Source organism: Neodiprion fabricii, chromosome 3 (genome assembly GCF_021155785.1).
Source record: "Neodiprion fabricii isolate iyNeoFabr1 chromosome 3, iyNeoFabr1.1, whole genome shotgun sequence".
Lineage (NCBI taxonomy): Eukaryota > Metazoa > Arthropoda > Insecta > Hymenoptera > Diprionidae > Neodiprion > Neodiprion fabricii.
This window is the reverse complement of record NC_060241.1, coordinates 10,001,206-10,018,223: the sequence shown is the minus strand read 5'-3', so window position 1 is coordinate 10,018,223 and position 17,018 is coordinate 10,001,206. Positions and strand designations below refer to the sequence as shown.

General features: G+C 37.1%; 1 protein-coding gene across 1 annotated transcript; it reads left to right on the top strand.

Annotated features, from left to right (window-relative positions):
* Positions 1–13,721: 13,721 nt before the first annotated feature.
* On the top strand, positions 13,722–16,477 carry LOC124178626. The gene is made up of 2 exons (XM_046562113.1): positions 13,722–13,960; positions 15,382–16,477. The coding sequence occupies exon 2, from the start codon at positions 15,397–15,399 to the stop codon at positions 16,162–16,164; it is 768 nt and encodes a 255-aa protein (XP_046418069.1). The 5' UTR covers positions 13,722–13,960; positions 15,382–15,396; the 3' UTR covers positions 16,165–16,477.
* The last annotated feature ends 541 nt before the right edge of the window (positions 16,478–17,018 follow it).

The window sequence follows — 17,018 nt, the reverse complement described above, 5'->3', positions numbered from 1 at the left end:
GTAAAAAAAAAAACAACAAAAAATATGAATTTTATTCAGATTGATGTGTAGCACTACGAATATAAGCCACTGTATTTTGCTATGAATATCGATGTATCGTGTCTCGACCTCTGTAGAAAAGCAAAATACTATTTTTAAAAACCTGATAAAAAAACGACGAACGAGAAATTTGTATTTTCCACGTGTTCCTTTTCAAAATTCAAAAGTCGAAAAAAACACCCTATCGTTGCTCTATCTCTGTGGGAAAGTGAAACATTTTTTGACGAAAACGATAAACAAGAGAAAATTGCTAAATTCATTAGATTATTGCCAGCAACAGAAAGTCATTACTCAAGAAACAAATCAAAACGAATTTATTTATCATGTAAATTAAACATAACAAAACTTTGGAAGATGTACAATAACACAACTGAAGATGAAAGTTTAAAAGTCAAAGAACCCACGTTTCGTGATGTGTTTTTAAAAAGATTCAATATTGGATTTTCTTCTCCAGCATCAGATGCGTGTAATACGTGCACTGTGGTGCTGTCAGGAGGTTAGTTACTCTATGACGCCAGAGAATATGGTTTACAAGTTGTTTATTGCCAGAAAAATCGGGTTACACAGTTCAGATAGCGTAGTAGAAAATGCGGAAGGCAGGGAAAATAAGCGAAACGAGTTGATAGATACGTATGTGCCAAGAGCGTGGCGAAGACTGGGGTAGAGATGAAGAAAAAGTGCAGGCTCGCCCCCGAGTCGAGGCCAAGCGTCGCGTCGCGCCATAAATGCCACATGTAGGGAAATTTCCGGCGCGGTCAAACCCTTAGCCTTCGGCTAGCGAGGCGAGGCCTGGACACTCGAAGGTTAGTTGTAAAGAACTATGGAAAAAGATACAAATGGAGAAACGGAAATATTTTTATGGTTTTTCGCCGGCTTGCCGGTGGCGGGTGTCCGCCACATGCACACTTTTGAAAAATAAAATTAAAACTGAAACACGTTTACAAGAAAAGAAAAACTTGAAGTCGCAATTGAGAATTCACTCTCTGTGAGCGAAAGCTTTTTATGAACTCATTAAATTAGAAGATAGTGATAGCCTTTGTTTTGATCTTCAACAAGTTCAACCATTGCCCAAACCGCCAATTCAAGACTCTTTTTATTCGAGGCAAATTAGTTTTTATAATATATATATTGTTGACTTGAAATCAGTAAAGCCTAACTTTTATTGTAGGACTGAAGATCAAGCAAGGCGTGGATCGATTGAAGTTGGTGCTGCATTTCACATCTTAATTCTATTGAAATTCCAGAAGAAATTGAAGTAATAAGATTAGTCTGGGATGGATGTGGTGGTCAAAACAAGAATAAACATATAGTTTATGCTTTGATGTTTCGGCTAGCTAAACATTCACCTACTCATGTACGTGAAATAAAATTAACTTTTCCGGTACGAGGTCATAGTTTCTTACCAGCAGATTGAGTATTTGGACGTGCTGAAAAGCATTTGAGGAATCACCCAATTATTGTAACAAAAGAAGACTATCAGAGCCATTACTCATTTCATGGAAATGTAAAAATGTTAGGTCAGGCATGGCATTTGTACAACATTAAAAGCTTAGAAACATATTTTCCGAAAATTAAAGTTATCCAAGATGTTAAAAGAATTTTTTTCAAGAAGATCATCGTAAAAACTAAGTCGAGTGCCATATTAAACTTCATGAATATTATAAATATGAATCCGAGTCTGAAGTTTATAAAATATTATTTAAAAAAAAACAGAATCTCCAGAGATTAACTCTTTCACAATTAAAATTAGGGCATTCAGTAAGTGACGCTAAAAAAAACGATGTAAAAAATTTTCTAACAAAATTGTACGGTCAAAACTGGTCGAGGGATCCAAACTTAAATTGGTACCATGATGTGTTGAATTGTAGTTCAAACAATTATCTTTTGGAGGTAAATGATGACGAACCGCGCGATTGTTTAGAAGATGATCATCAATGTTTTAATGTATGAATCATTTGAGTTTATCAAATTAATCATTTTGAGAGAGGAAATGAATTTAAATGGATTATTTTTGAAAATTAATGATCCGTCGTCGGTGTTTTACGTTTGGTTATTCCTTTTGAATAGTTTTACAATTTGTTCAGTAAATTATTTGTTAATTATAATTTAAAAATTATAACTCATTGTTTCTAATTCAGTATTTTATATAGTCAATTGTTCTAATTTTCGATAGTTAATTTTTCATAGTGTTTTTATAAAATATGTTATTATTTCCAGAAATAAATAATTTGTTGAAATATTTTTCTTTGTTTTGGATAAGAAAATATTTTTCGATGATTATTTTAATCAAGTAATCCAGAAACATCTTTAATTATTTTAGATAAAGAAAAATTTTTTTTTTAAATCACCCGAAATAAAAAGATACATTGTTTAATAACTTTTGATCAAAAGGGTATATTTTTTATCACTTTAAATCAAAAGGGTACTTTATTTGATCACCTCGGATCAAAAGGGTGCTTTTTTTCTATGACTTTAGATCACAGGGGTATCTTTTTATAAACTCGGATAAAAAGGGCACTTCTTCTAATTTGAAATATTAATTACACTAAGAGTTACAAAGATTTTTTGGTAAAAATTAACTCACGGCTTCTATTACCACAAGCACTATGCACGTAAATAAAAAAAAAAAAAATAAAAAAAAAAATTATAGCTTAGAGTAGACAGTTTTTTACTTGTATTGAAATAAAAACTAAAAAAAAAAAGATACCCTTTTGAAATTCAGCTCCTCATTTACATGTATTGCCTGGCCAGAAAATTACGTTTTAATACACCTAAACGCCAAGCTTCATCGTTCATAATAAACTCTCCTTCAGGCTCAGGTGCTGCCACTTAACCGATTAACGTCCGAAATGACACTTTTCGTATAGTCATGTTTGACCGATTGCCAACAACGCTAGGATAATAAGATTTTGATAAAAATTGGTACCCGACTATTTTTAAGGGTGCTCTTTTAGAAGAAGTTAAGCACGTACTTGTTTATCGTTATAGTGGCTAACAACGTCAGCGATGTAATTTTGGATGCGCGGAATTTTGCGTCTTCTATTGGCGATATTCCGCAATAATAAAATATCTTCTTCGTCATCGGAATTCTGTAACGAGTTTAACTCCTCGATTATTCGTACTTCATGAAATGGCTCTGCCATACTTGTTTTGCTCGAACCGCTCTAACCCCTGCTGTCTTGGCAGATTTTTGTTCATAGACCAATCAAAATTTAGTATCTCAACTGTCACTCGAACATGCGGTCACTACACTCAAGCTGCTCGGTTTCCACTCGAACACAAAACTCGCTCCTGGAGTGCTCTGTGAGCATTCATTCGAAAACGTCACAAGTTCTCGGGCTTGTCAAGCTCTTGGCGTTCAATTCAATCACCAATATTGACGCGGGTTGCAATAAGTTTTACATAAAAGGAACGAATAGAGACGATAATGATGTTTTTACAATACTCACGGAAAGCTATGAACTTGAGGATATTAAAAATTTTCTGTAGAAGACTCTACCTAAAGATATTGTGATCAGTCTAAAGGCTGATATCAATAAGCTGCATAGCAAAATTAGGTGTAACTAAATGGTGGACTTCAGACCACGGGATTCCATCGGTCGATTGTTTGGTTTCAAGCCGAATCTTCTCGGGGGTGGCATGATTCATAAATCCAAATTACCCGTGGCTATACGCATAATCAATGCCTTACGCATTTAGTGCAATATAACAACGAGCGCGAGTAGCACAGCAAGGCGGGTTCTAATTACAGATTCCTGTTACCGACATTATCCCCAGACTCAACCCTTTTCCGCGATGACGTCACAGTCTGCCGTACCGACTAGAGATCAAAACCATGCAACCTTACCGACAGTTGTATCGGTCAACGGTAGAAAGCGCACTGCTTTACCAACAATTCTTATCGGTCGAAGGTCAAAATCGTGCTGTTTTACCGACAATCTTACCGACCAAAGGTCAAAGTCTTTATTTAGTGCTCGTCTGCCAACGGTAGAGGGTGCAGCAGGGACGAGAACTTTTTTACCGTCCCGCATTCTTTTCCCACGATAGGACTGCTGATGTGTAACATCAGCCGCTTCAAATTCTTTTCCCACGGTAGGACTGCTGATGTGTAACGTCAACCACCCCACATGCTTTTCCCACGGTAGGACTTCTGATGTGTAACATCAAACACCCCACATTCTTTTTCCACGTTATCAACCACGCGACATTCCAAAATTAATGGTTCTGAGAATTGTTTTTCACTTACTCGGATGCCGGTTTGATATCAACCACGTGACATTCTTTTTGGCTTGTAACTGCCATGTGAACTCAATGATGAATTTTTGAACGGGTTCAGTCAAGACCAGAGTGCAAGGTCGACCGATAGCCGCGGTACATTCGGAGCCATGGATCTGCGGTATTGGGTTACTATCGCTCTAAGAATGCTAAAAGGTGCGCGCGAATACACAAACATACGTATTTGATATCAACCACTTGACATTCTTTAACCCCCACCAAATTTCAAATTATGTGGTGGGGAAACGTTATATGAGTCAAAAGTGAAAACTTCATCGCCAGTCTGAAGCTGTTCTTCTTGCAAATGAGAAGTGCTCTGGAACAACAACGTGAATTGAAGAAACGACTAGAACTGCTCATCAAGAATATTGGAGAAGTAAAACATCTGCTGAAAATCAGATCTGACCTCAATCAACTCACAAGAGATTTTGGGCACATACAACTCGACAGTAACGATCATGGACTTTTCAAAATTGAACGAAGTCGCTCACCTGGAGACACTTTTGCCCTTGAAAAAGCTTTCGGACCTCGAAGTGTACTTCGAAAACCGAGTCAGCGGCGTTCGTCGGGTTAGAACCAAATTTGGTGATAAAATCATTCTGGACTCGGTAGACTCTTTCACGATTTTTCTACCGAACCGACTGACCAAGGCCCTCCAAAAATATGAAGATTTGTTCCAGAAGGTGACGACAGCCAGTAAGGAGATACGGTTGTATCTACACTATCTTGGCGGACCGTACGGCGAACTTGAATTCGCATACGTATAATCTGAGTATCACATTCAAATATCCAGTGTCTTGTGTGTTGTATGTATGTTGAATGGTTAGTACAACACGTACAGTATGAGCCTTAGAGGGCGCACACACTGACTTAGGAGAATGGCTTCAGCCCTTGTAGCGTATTGACGCATCAACATTATCCTATCATTTATTATTAATAAATCTTACTTTTATTTACATAGTCTTGTTCATTTATTTATAAAGAACCTAAACATAACATGGCGCTGCGATTAAAGTGAAAAAGTAGCATAAATTAGTGAATTAAAGAAGAAGAAAGGACTAAATAAAAGTACAGAGTGAATTGGTGTGAACGTCAACGTATAACAAAGAAACAAAGAAAAATGGCGCCTCCCGAACAGCCTCAACCGACAGTGACGGTGAATCAAGTAGAAGAAGGTATTACGGGCTTAAGACCCCCGGATAACCTACAAAACTTAACGGCAGAAGAATTTAAAAGATGGGAGAAAAGATTCGAGAGATACAGAAAAGCGTCAGGTGCACACAAGAAAAGTGAAGATGTGCAAGTGAATTTATTGCTACATTGCATGGGTGAAGCGTGTCAAGGCATATTTGAAACACTTGTATTTACGAACGAAGCAGACAAAGATAAATATGATGAAGTGTTAAAAAAGTTCAGAGAATATTTTATACCAACGAAAAATGAAAGTGTCTGTGCACACATGTTTTTCACAAGAGATCAACAACCAGGTGAAACGTTTGACTCATACGTCACGGATTTGAAAAAATTAAGTTTAGATTGTGATTTTGGTAACATGAAAGATAGAATGATTAAAGATAGAATAGTAGCTGGAATACATGAAAAACAATTAAGAGACAGACTATTGAGAGAAAGTGGATTAACGCTTCAAAAAACAATGCAAATATGTAAAGCGGCAGAATTAGCAAACGAACAAGTGAAGAAATTGAATCATAAAACGGAGATAGCTGCAATACAGACGGAGAGAACACAAGGCACGCGCGGGAGAGGAGCCGGGAGAGGAGCACACGGATCACGTGATCAACATCGAGAAGCTTCGAGAGGACAAGGACAGAGGCAGTCAACGAACAGATCGACGCAAGAAGAACAAAAGAAGACGTGTCAAAGATGTGGATATCAACATCAGAGAAACAACTGCCCGGCGTATAACAAGATATGTAACGCGTGCAAGAAAAAAGGTCATTTCGGTAAGTTATGTAAAAATGTTAAAAAGGTACAAACGATAGCCAAGGGGCCGTTCAATTATTACGTAAGCACTATGGGGGGGCGGGGGGGTCTTTGCTTTGCTTATTTTGGATGACATGGGGGGTAGGGGAGTCTAGATAATGATTACGTCATCGGTAGTTATTTTCTTTTTTACACGAATGGCAACCCACACATTGTCTTTGCTTGAAAACGAAAAGCATTTTCGGGGATTCCCGCAAGTAATACATACATTTAGTGAACAGTGCGCGGTAATTCCCCTACTCGCTTTAGAACCGAGTAAGGGAATTACCGCGCGCTGTTCACTTGTCTAAATTTCCTCTATCAGTGTATTGTTTCGTTTGGCTGCTATAGCGAGTAGACGTATTGTAAGCATAGTAAAGCAAGTTAACATTTGTGTTACCATTCATTCCATTATCCAAAGTTTAATGTTTAAATAAGATGTCATTTCAAATAGACAAATCCAAGTTGTACCAAAAATTGTTTGAAAGTTTTAAAAAATCTCATACAAGTACGAAAGTACAAAATGTACAAAAGTTAGTTAACGAAGTGTGGCGAAATTATAAATTACAAGCAAAATCCGACAAGGAACTAGATATTATTGTATCTAAGAGAATCGAAGAAGAATTGCAAGCAGCGACTAAGAATAAATCCAATTTACTACATTTTTTTTCTAAGGTGAGTGACGAAATCATTTTAGGTACCTATGAGTACCTACTAGAAATATTAGAAATCGCCAAAAAGTTTCTCTTTGCTAATTAGAAAATATTATGGCCTATCTTAAAGTATAGAGGTAATATTCATTATATAGATTTATTTCTTATAATTGATTCCGTCAATTGGTCACAAAATACAGGATGTCAGTTTTATACATATATATATATATATACCTACAGAAAACTATACTCTATTCAAATAGGTATTTAACAGAATGTAAACAATCTTTATATGTCTTTTTATTGAAATATGTGGTTTAAAATTGTAAACTGTGTAAAATCTGTTGTGATTCATTTAAAAACTCAACCAATATTAAAAAATTGCTTTTCTGTAAGTACAGAAAGGTGCGTACAAACATCGTGAGGCGTGCGCCGCGAATGGTTCGCACGTATACATGTGCCGTAGCATGCCTCAGGTTGATGTATGCGAGACGAACCATTCGCGGCGCAAGCCTCGCGATGTCTGTACGCACCTTTACAGATATCTGATTTTATAATTGCATATTTCAATAAAAAGACATATCAAGATTGTTTATATTCTTTTAAATACCTACTTGAATAGACTATAACACCCTGTATTTTGTGACCGGAACGATTTGCTCGTTTAAAGATATTAGATTTAAAGCCATAGGGTTTTGTATTTACCATATTTATTGCCATACTTTGTATTTATGTAGCTTAATAAGAGAATCTTTAGCAGAACCCATGGAAAGTTTTTATTTTTAGGCAACCTGTAAACCTGCAGAAAAAACACAAATTACACAGCCAGTTTCAAATATTAAAAAACAGGAAGAAGATAAAATAAAAACCGGTAATGAATCACAACAGCAATGCGAAATTAATAAAAATACAGATAAACAGAGACCAAAACCTTCTCAGGAAGCTATGAAAAATAAGATTGCTCTACTCGAAAAAAATTTGAATGCTTTGTATTCTGCCAGAGATACTATGTCAATCCGTGCTGAAGTTGATAAACAGATCATTAAGTTGCGCGAGGAAATAAAAACAGCAAAACAGTCTTTAAACAGGAAGGTTCAAAACGCAGTTGCCCAGAAGAAACACAGGGATGGTATGAAAAGAAAGTTAGAAGATATTTGTCATGAAAATCCAGAAATGAAAAAAAGACTATCTCTGAGGGATTCAGTGGGACGTCCTAATCTTGAAAGCAATCAACCTTTACTATTGAAAACAATCGCGGATATAGCTTTATTTGGGAGTGCAGCAGATGATAGAAGACGAACGGAATCAATTCGCAGCGTAAAAACTCTTGATGAACTCACACAAGAATTACGTAAAATGGGATTTGACATTAGTCGCAGTGGGACATATCTTCGTTTGATTCCCAGAAAATCTAATTCTGCAGAGGGACGAAGACATGTATCGACAGTCCCTGTTAAGCTCATTCGGGCTCAAACTGATCACCACAAGAGCCACTTAGATAGCAAGTTCGCTGAAACATCAATCCATTATTTAGAGAACATAGCATCCATACTAGGACCAGATCAAGTATTTTTCATATCTCAAGATGATAAAGCTCGAGTCCCTATTGGCGTAACTGCGGCAAATAAGCAAGCACCTCTTCTAATGCACATGGAATATAGAACCAAATTGCCTGATCACGATTGGGTAATCGCTGAGCGTCATAAATTAATACCATCTGTTTATGCTGGTATCAAAATCACTTCCAATATGCTAGGACAACCGCAAGCCGTTGGATATTCTGGACCAACATACATCGCTATTCGAAGTGGAAAGCATAGTTCATCTACTGCTAATACTCATGCTCAGGATTTCGAGACGCTTCTCGAACTTGAAGAGTTTCGACCATTAGCTAAAACTGACCATGGACTAGTAAAACCAGTGGTAATCATGACGGTTGATGGAGGGCCAGATGAAAATCCGCGTTATCAAAAAGTCATAGGGTTTGCTATACAACACTTTAAGCGACATGATCTCGATGCATTGTTTTTAGCTACCAATGCTCCCGGAAGAAGTGCGTATAACAGAGTAGAGCGCAGAATGGCTCCTCTTAGTCGGGAACTGGCTGGTTTAATATTGCCTCATGACCATTTTGGGTCTCATTTGGATGAACGTGGCGTTACAATTGATGAACATTTAGAAAGATCTAATTTCGAATTTGCAGGAAAAGTATTAGCTGAAGTATGGAGTTCAATGGAAATTGATGGCTATAATGTTAATGCAAAATATGTTGGGGCAGGTGAACAAGATCTTCCTGATTTTCCAGACATTAAATGGTATTCAGAACATGTGCGTGAAAGCCAATACTTGCCCCAAATTGTAAAATGTAGAAATACAGAATGCTGTCGTCCAAGAAGTGGACTATTTAGATTACTAGACAACAGGTTTCTTCCACCACCTGTAAAAGTAAAACAAACAGTTGATGACTTGGTTTTAGATGAAGGAGGGCAATTTCTTAATCTTCCAGTCAATTTAGCTCTACGCTTAAGTGCTTCACTCAAAGATTTCCTGCAAATGCCATACGATTATTTTTGTCCGACGGTACAATTGAGGCTATCAAGTCGAACATGCAAAACGTGTGGTCTTTATCATGCTTCCGTCAAGTCACTAAATCGTCACATCGAAAAGATCCATAAGAAAGTAAACACGCACACTGATAGGAAAGTTAGACCTGTAAGAGTCGCTGCTCGTCGTGCTAATGAACTGATGTGCATTATTCAAAATTTAGAGCACCATGATGTTGAATGGCTCGATGAGAATGACGTAGACATTCCAAAATCGGATGAAAGCGAGCAGACTCACAACACTGAGCAGCAATCGAAGCAATCCAATGTCATCGAAAACTTAGAATCATGGATTCGGGTTTCATGGACTGAAGACTGTTAATTTGAATTTAATATATGTACCAAAAATTTAAAATAAGTTTGTTATGTTAGTAAGATATAATATTTTTGTCCTTTACTCTATGTTGAATACCGTTTCAGTAAAATATAATCTCTATCCTAAATCTATTTTCTTATTTTTCAAATTATAATTATAACATTATAAAATTAAAAAAACAATACATTAATTGACAAATGTTTACGTAAGCATGGGGGGAGGGGGTAAGAGCTTTGCTTACTTTTGCTGACAAGGGGGATGGGGGGGTAAATAATTGCAATAAATCTGCTTACGTAATACTTGAACGGCCCCCAATGAGTATGATGATGTAACTAGTAATATAGGAGAATTACTTATACAAGTGATTAATGTTAACACTGTAGGAAGCGTAAATAATGGTTGGTATGAGCAAGTGCATTTTATTGAAAATGATAAAAGTATTAGGTGTAAACTTGGCTCAGGCGCACAAAGTAATGTAATATCGATGCAAACATGTAAACAAATTGGAATTGATAATGTGGAAAAAAGTAACGTGCAGTTAATTAATTATGATGGCAAAAAAATTGATACAGTTGGCTTTATTCATAAAAAATGTAAGATTAATGGTAAAATAAGCTCTTTAAGATTTGAAGTAACTAAAGAAAATAATGCTTCTGTATTAGGTTTACCAAGTATTGATAAGCTAGGATTATTGAAAAGAGCAAAAAGTAAAGTTGAAAGCATTGAGGACAAAGAAAACTTACCTATAGTTAAAAAATTTAAAAATTTATTTGATGGTAAAGTTGGAAAAATTAAAGGTTATAAATACCAAATAAAATTAAAGAAAGATGCTGTAGGAAAAATTGAACCTTGTCGACATGTACCATTTAAATTAAAACCTAAGTTAAAAGAAAATTTAGATAAAATGGAAAATGAGAAAATAATAAGTAAAATTGATAAGCCAACAGAGTTTGTTAATTCTCTAGTAGTAACGACAAGATCAAATGCTGAAATAAGAACATGTTTAGATCCTCAACATTTAAGTAAACAAATACAGAGAGAACACCTACAAATACCTACTGTAGAAGAGATAAACGCTAATAAACCTAAAGCTAAAATATTTACTACATTAGATGCGTATAAAGGTTTTTGGATGATAGAGCTCGAAGAAGAATCACGTGAATTAACCACGTTTAACACACCGTTTGGCAGATATATGTATAATAGATTACCGTTTGGATTATGTTCGGCTCCGGAAGTATTTTATAAAGTATTTTCTGAAATATTTAAAGGTATAGATGGTGTTGATATATATGGTGATGATATTATAATAAGAGCAGAAACAGAAGAAGAGCATGATAAAATTTTAGAAAAAGTATGTGAGAGAGCTCAAGAACGCGGTGTTAAATTTAACTTAAGAAAATGTCAATTTAAGCAAAAGCAAGTTAAATATTTAGGACATATATTATCTGAAGAAGGTGTTAGAGTAGACACTGAGAAAGTAAGAGCCATTGTTGAAATGAAAGAGCCTTGTGATAAAAAAGAGTTAATGAGATTTTTAGGTATGATTAATTATGTTTAAAAATTTATACCTAATGTATCAGAAATAACAGCAAGCCTTAGAATGTTAACAAAAAAAGAAATACCGTTTGTATGGGGTAAAACACAACAAATTGCTTTTGAAACCTTAAAGAAAAAATTCTGTGAACCACCAGTTTTAGCATATTTTGATGTAAATGAGCCAATAACACTAAGTGTAGATGTTTCAAAACAAGGCTTAGGCGCAGTACTTTTACAAAAGAATAAACCAGTAGCGTACGGTTCACGAGCACTCACAGAAACTGAGCAGAACTATAGTCAAATAGAGAAAGAAGCTCTAGCAATATGGCATGGCTGTATAAAATTTCATCAATATTTGTGTGCTCAACAATATACAGTAGAAACGGATCATAAACCGTTAGTATCTATTATTAATAAACCGCTAAACAAATGTCCAGCGCGTTTACAACGTATTATGTTAAGTCTACAGCCATATGATTTTAAATTAGTTTATGAGGCTGGTAAAGAGTTGTTAGTGGCTGATCACTTGAGTAGGTCATATTTAGATAAAAGTGAAGAATCAAGTCAAATTGATATAGAAGCTCACGTAGCTATGATAAATAGTAGTTATAATATAACAGATATGAAGTTAACAGAAATAAAAGAGAAAACAAAGAGTGATGTTGAAGTAATTAAATACATAAAAGAAGGTTGGCCAAATAACAAAAATGAAGTAAGCGAAAAAGCAAAATCGTTTTTCACATATAGAGATGAATTAAGTGTGTATAATGGAATTGTTTATAAGGCTAACAAAATTGTAATTCCATCAAAAATGCAGAGTGAAATGTTAGAAAAAATACATTATGCACACTTAGGTATAGAGAAATGTAAAATGCTAGCGAGAAAAACATTATTTTGGCCAATGATGTCTAAACAAATAGAAGACTTAATACAAAATTGCGACGTATGTAAGAGATATCAAAATAATAATGCAAAAGAGCCAATGATAAACAAGACTGTACCAAAGCTTCCATGGCAATCAGTGGCTGTTGATATTTTTTATTTAGATGACAAACGATATTTACTAGTGGTTGATATGTACAGTAAGTTTGTAGAAATTGAGATGTTAAAAGATATGTATGCGGAAACGACAATTAATATGTTAAAAGTAATATTCGCACGTCATGGAATACCTGAAGAAATGTATTCGGACTCAGGTACTCAATTTTCAGCACTGAAATGTAAAGAATTATGTAAGAGTTGGGGTATTAACCATAAAGTAACTAGTCCACAACACCATCAGGCTAATGGGCTAGCAGAAAGACATATTCAAACTGTAAAAAGAATATTAAAAAAAGTCAAAGAAGACGGTAGAGATCCTTGTATAGCGTTAATGCAAATGAGAAATACTCCAATAAATAATGAAGACCAAACACCTACGGAACTATTGTATAACAGAAAAGTACGTAATTTTATACCAGAAGGAGAAAAAAGAAAAATAATTGACAAAGTTAATGAAAAAAGGCATAAAGAATTAATTGCGAAACAAGCTGAACAAAAATTGTATTATGACAAAGGTTCTAAAAGTTTAAATCAATTAAAAGAGGGTGAAATTGTTAAAATAAGAGATGAAAACAAAAAGACACCTAACGAAAGTGCGATAGTTTTAGGACCTTCAGATGGAGAAAGATCATACATGATTAAAAAAGAGAATGGAGAAATGATGAGAAGGAATCGAAGAATGCTTATTCATGGCGGTAAATTCAATGAAGATAACAATAACTATGATAGTATAGAAGTAAATAGTGAAAACGGGTGTAATGAGCATTCTTTGAATCTGTCTCAACAAAATAATAATAGTTTAAGCGTGCAAGAGAGTTCATTGATCAATAATCAAAACCAAAGTAATGATAAATTAATCCAAACTAGATCAGGACGCACGGTAAAAAGACCAGCGTACTTAAACGATTACCAAACATAATAATTATCAATCTTGTCTATTTTAAAAGAGGAAGGATGTTGTATGTATGTTGAATGGTTAGTACAACACGTACAGTATGAGCCTTAGAGGGCGCACACACTGACTTAGCAGAATGGCTTCAGCCCTTGTAGCGTATTGACGCATCAACATTATCCTATCATTCATTATTAATAAATCTTACTTTTATTTACATCGTCTTGTTCATTTATTTATAAAGAACTTAAACATAACACCTGATCCTCGCGAACTTAAACGTGTCGTGTAAGGAGACCTTGAACGCTACTGTCCCAGATGAATGGCTGTTCGGACAACAATTGGAGGAGAAATTAAAGGCGGCGAAGTCACTTGAGAGCTCGCGCAAGGAGCTGAAAGCTCCTCAAAAGCCACAGGGACAGAAGAATTCAAAAAACTCGACAGCCCCGCCGCGTCGTCCTCAGAACAACCAGAGATTTGCTACGACGTCAGGCGGGAGAAAGGAGCCGAGGAATCAAGGATATTCGTCATTCCGCCGAGACAACCACAAGAACGGGACCAACTGGAAGAACAATCAGAAGTCCGAGCGGAGCAACAACCGGAAGCGCTATTAGAACCAGTAAGTTCGACTGTCGGAAGACTTAGATTCTTTAGACAAGAATGGGAACAGCTAACGCGTAACCCGTTAATATTATCGTGGATAGAGGGCTACAAGATACCCTTTGAGTCTCAGCCATGTCAGTCTACCTTTCCGAGGGGAATCTTCCATTCTAAAAAAGAGAGGGGGGCGATCGCCGATATAGTAGCGAAGCTGCAACGGAAGGGTGCTATCCGCCAGTGCAACAGCACTCACGGCGAATTTCTTTCTGGCATTTTCCGGGTACCGAAGCCAGATGGTGGTTCTCGATTTATTCTGAATCTAAAGCAGTTGAATGAGTTCATTCAGACGGAACGCTTCAAATTGGAAGATCGAAAGACCGTTATAAATCTCTTGAGCAGGGGTTGTTTTATGGCAAAAATTGACTTGAAAGATGCCTATTACTCGATTTCGATTGCTGAATCTAACCGAAAATTTTTAAGATTTCAATTTGAGGGTCAGCTTTATGAGTTTACGTGTATGCCCTTCGGGCTCGCCACAGCGCCATATGTTTTTACTAAACTGCTAATGCGTCATCTACATCGACGACCTTTTGCTCGTCGGTAGGTCTTTTGAGGAATGTCAAGCGAACGTTCGAGTCACGTGCTCGCGTTTGCAGAAATTGGGATTTACAATTAATGACGAAAAATGTCAGCTAATTCCGACAAACAAATGTAAATTGTCAGAAATAAGACGACGCTAACAGAGAAATATATTCAAATTGGCGCCTCAGCGCGTGACCACGATTGGCTATATATGAAAAATCATATTAATATACTAGAACTCAAGACGGCTCTTTTCGGGTTGAAATGTTTCGCCGATAACTTGAGAAACTGCGATATCCTCTTGCGGGTGGATAACACCACAGCTGTGGCGTATATTAATAGAATGGGTGGCGTCCGTTTTAAAGAATTAAACCGTCTAGCTCGTTCGTTATGGGACTGGTGCGAGACAAGGGGAATTTGGGTCTTCGCGTCCTTTATTAGTACGAAGGAGAATACGGAGGCGGATTTCGAATCACGTCGGCTTGAACCCGAAACCGAATTCGAGCTGTCAAACGCAGCGTTTCATTCGATAGTCCAGAAATTCGGGAGACCCGAGATCGATCTTTTTGCGAGTCGAATAAATTCGAAATGTAAAAAATATGTCTCTTGGTTACGTGACCCGAACTGTACAGCCGTAGATGCTTTTACTATGTCGTGGGAAACGATTTTTTTCTACCCATTTCCACCATTTATAGTCATTCCGCGAGTCCTGAGAAAAATTAGAGACGAAAACGCAACGGGTATTCTTGTAGTCCCTGACTGGCCAGGACAAGCTTGGTATCCACTCTTTCGGGCCCTCTGTGTTAGTGAGCCACTGATTTTTAAGCCTAACTCGAAATTATTACTTTCCGCGAACAGGGAACCTCATCCGTTATGGCAGCAGACTACCCTGGTGGCCGCAATATTATCAGGAAAGCCTTCGAGATAAGGAACGTCCCCGAGGAATCCTTCGAGTTGATGCTGGCCTCGCTCCGCAATTCATCGATGAAGCAATACGACGGCGCGTTGAGGAAATGGTGGTCTTTTTGCTCAGACAGGAACGTCAGCCCTTTCGATAATTCGATTGAAAACGTGTTACTATTACTAACCAACGAATATAACAAGGGATCATCTTACGGATCCTTAAATTGTTTAAGATCGGCGTTAGCCTTAGTTTTGGGACCTCACGTGGGGCAAGACCCTACAGTAAAAAGACTGTTTAAGGGAGTGTCTGAGTTGCGTCCTCCGAAACCCAAGTACGACGAAACGTGGGACCCTAAGATTGTCCTGGATTATGCGGCCAGTCTAATGCCTAACGAAGAGATCTCGCTCAAAAACCTCTCGCTAAAAGTTGTCACCCTACTCGCACTAGTCACGGGTCAACGAATGCAGACTCTTTCATTAATTAAGATACCGAATATTCAGAACCTGGGTGAAAAGATACAGATTAAAGTTCCGGATGAAGTAAAGACTTCGGGGCCCAACAGCAGACAACCTTTGCTAAATGTACCATTCTACGAGAAAGATAATAGTATATGCGCTGCAACAGCTTTGGTGGCATATCTTAAGCGGACACAGGATCTCAGGGGCGCCGAACAAGCATTATTTGTTTCAATCAAGAAACCATACGGGGCGGTTTCAGCCCAGACTTTGAGTCGGTGAGTTAAAAGTATGTTAGAACAGAGTGGCGTGGACACAAATATTTTTTCGGCGCATAGCAATCGACATGCTTCGACGTCGGCGGCGGATAAGAAAGGAGTAAATATAGACTGCATAAGGAAAGCGGCAGGTTGGACCTCAGCGAGATTCTATAACTTACCTGTGTGTAACGATAAGGACGCTTTTGCCAAAGCAGTTTTAGATAAATAAGAAGTTTTCATTTGTTCGAGTAGCTATTTTGTTATGGTTGTAGTTGTACTACACTTTTGGGTTGTTTGTTACTTGAGAATATATTCATTTTCAACAATTCACCGTGTTTTGGTGCCGTAATGATCTTTAAACATCTACAAGATGATCTAGAGGACGAGGCGCGAAATACAATTGAATGATTAAACGAACTTATCTGTAAGTGAAGTTCTATCATAATTGTATGTAGCGCCTCTTCCGAATAGATCAGTCCCACCCATAGGTAACCCAACTCTGTGCACACAGAGGTAAACCCAAAATATTACGGCAAATACTTTGAAGAAATGATAGTCCAGACAGATAGACCAACGGAGGAGACCAAAAGTTTCTAGTTTTACTGTAAACATGTGGTAACACTGGCGTGGAGTGGGGGTACTACAAGATGATCTATTCGGAAGAGGCGCTACATACAATTATGATAGAACTTCACTTACAGGTAAGTTCGTTTAATCATTCAATTACCCGCGTCGACGTGTAGACGTGCGCGGCATCGACGAGACCTGGCAGGCGGATCTTGTGGATATGACGTCATACGCTGGACAAAACAAAGGCTACAAGTACATGCTCACAGTCATTGATATTTTTTCAAAGTATGCGTGGGCTGTACCGAT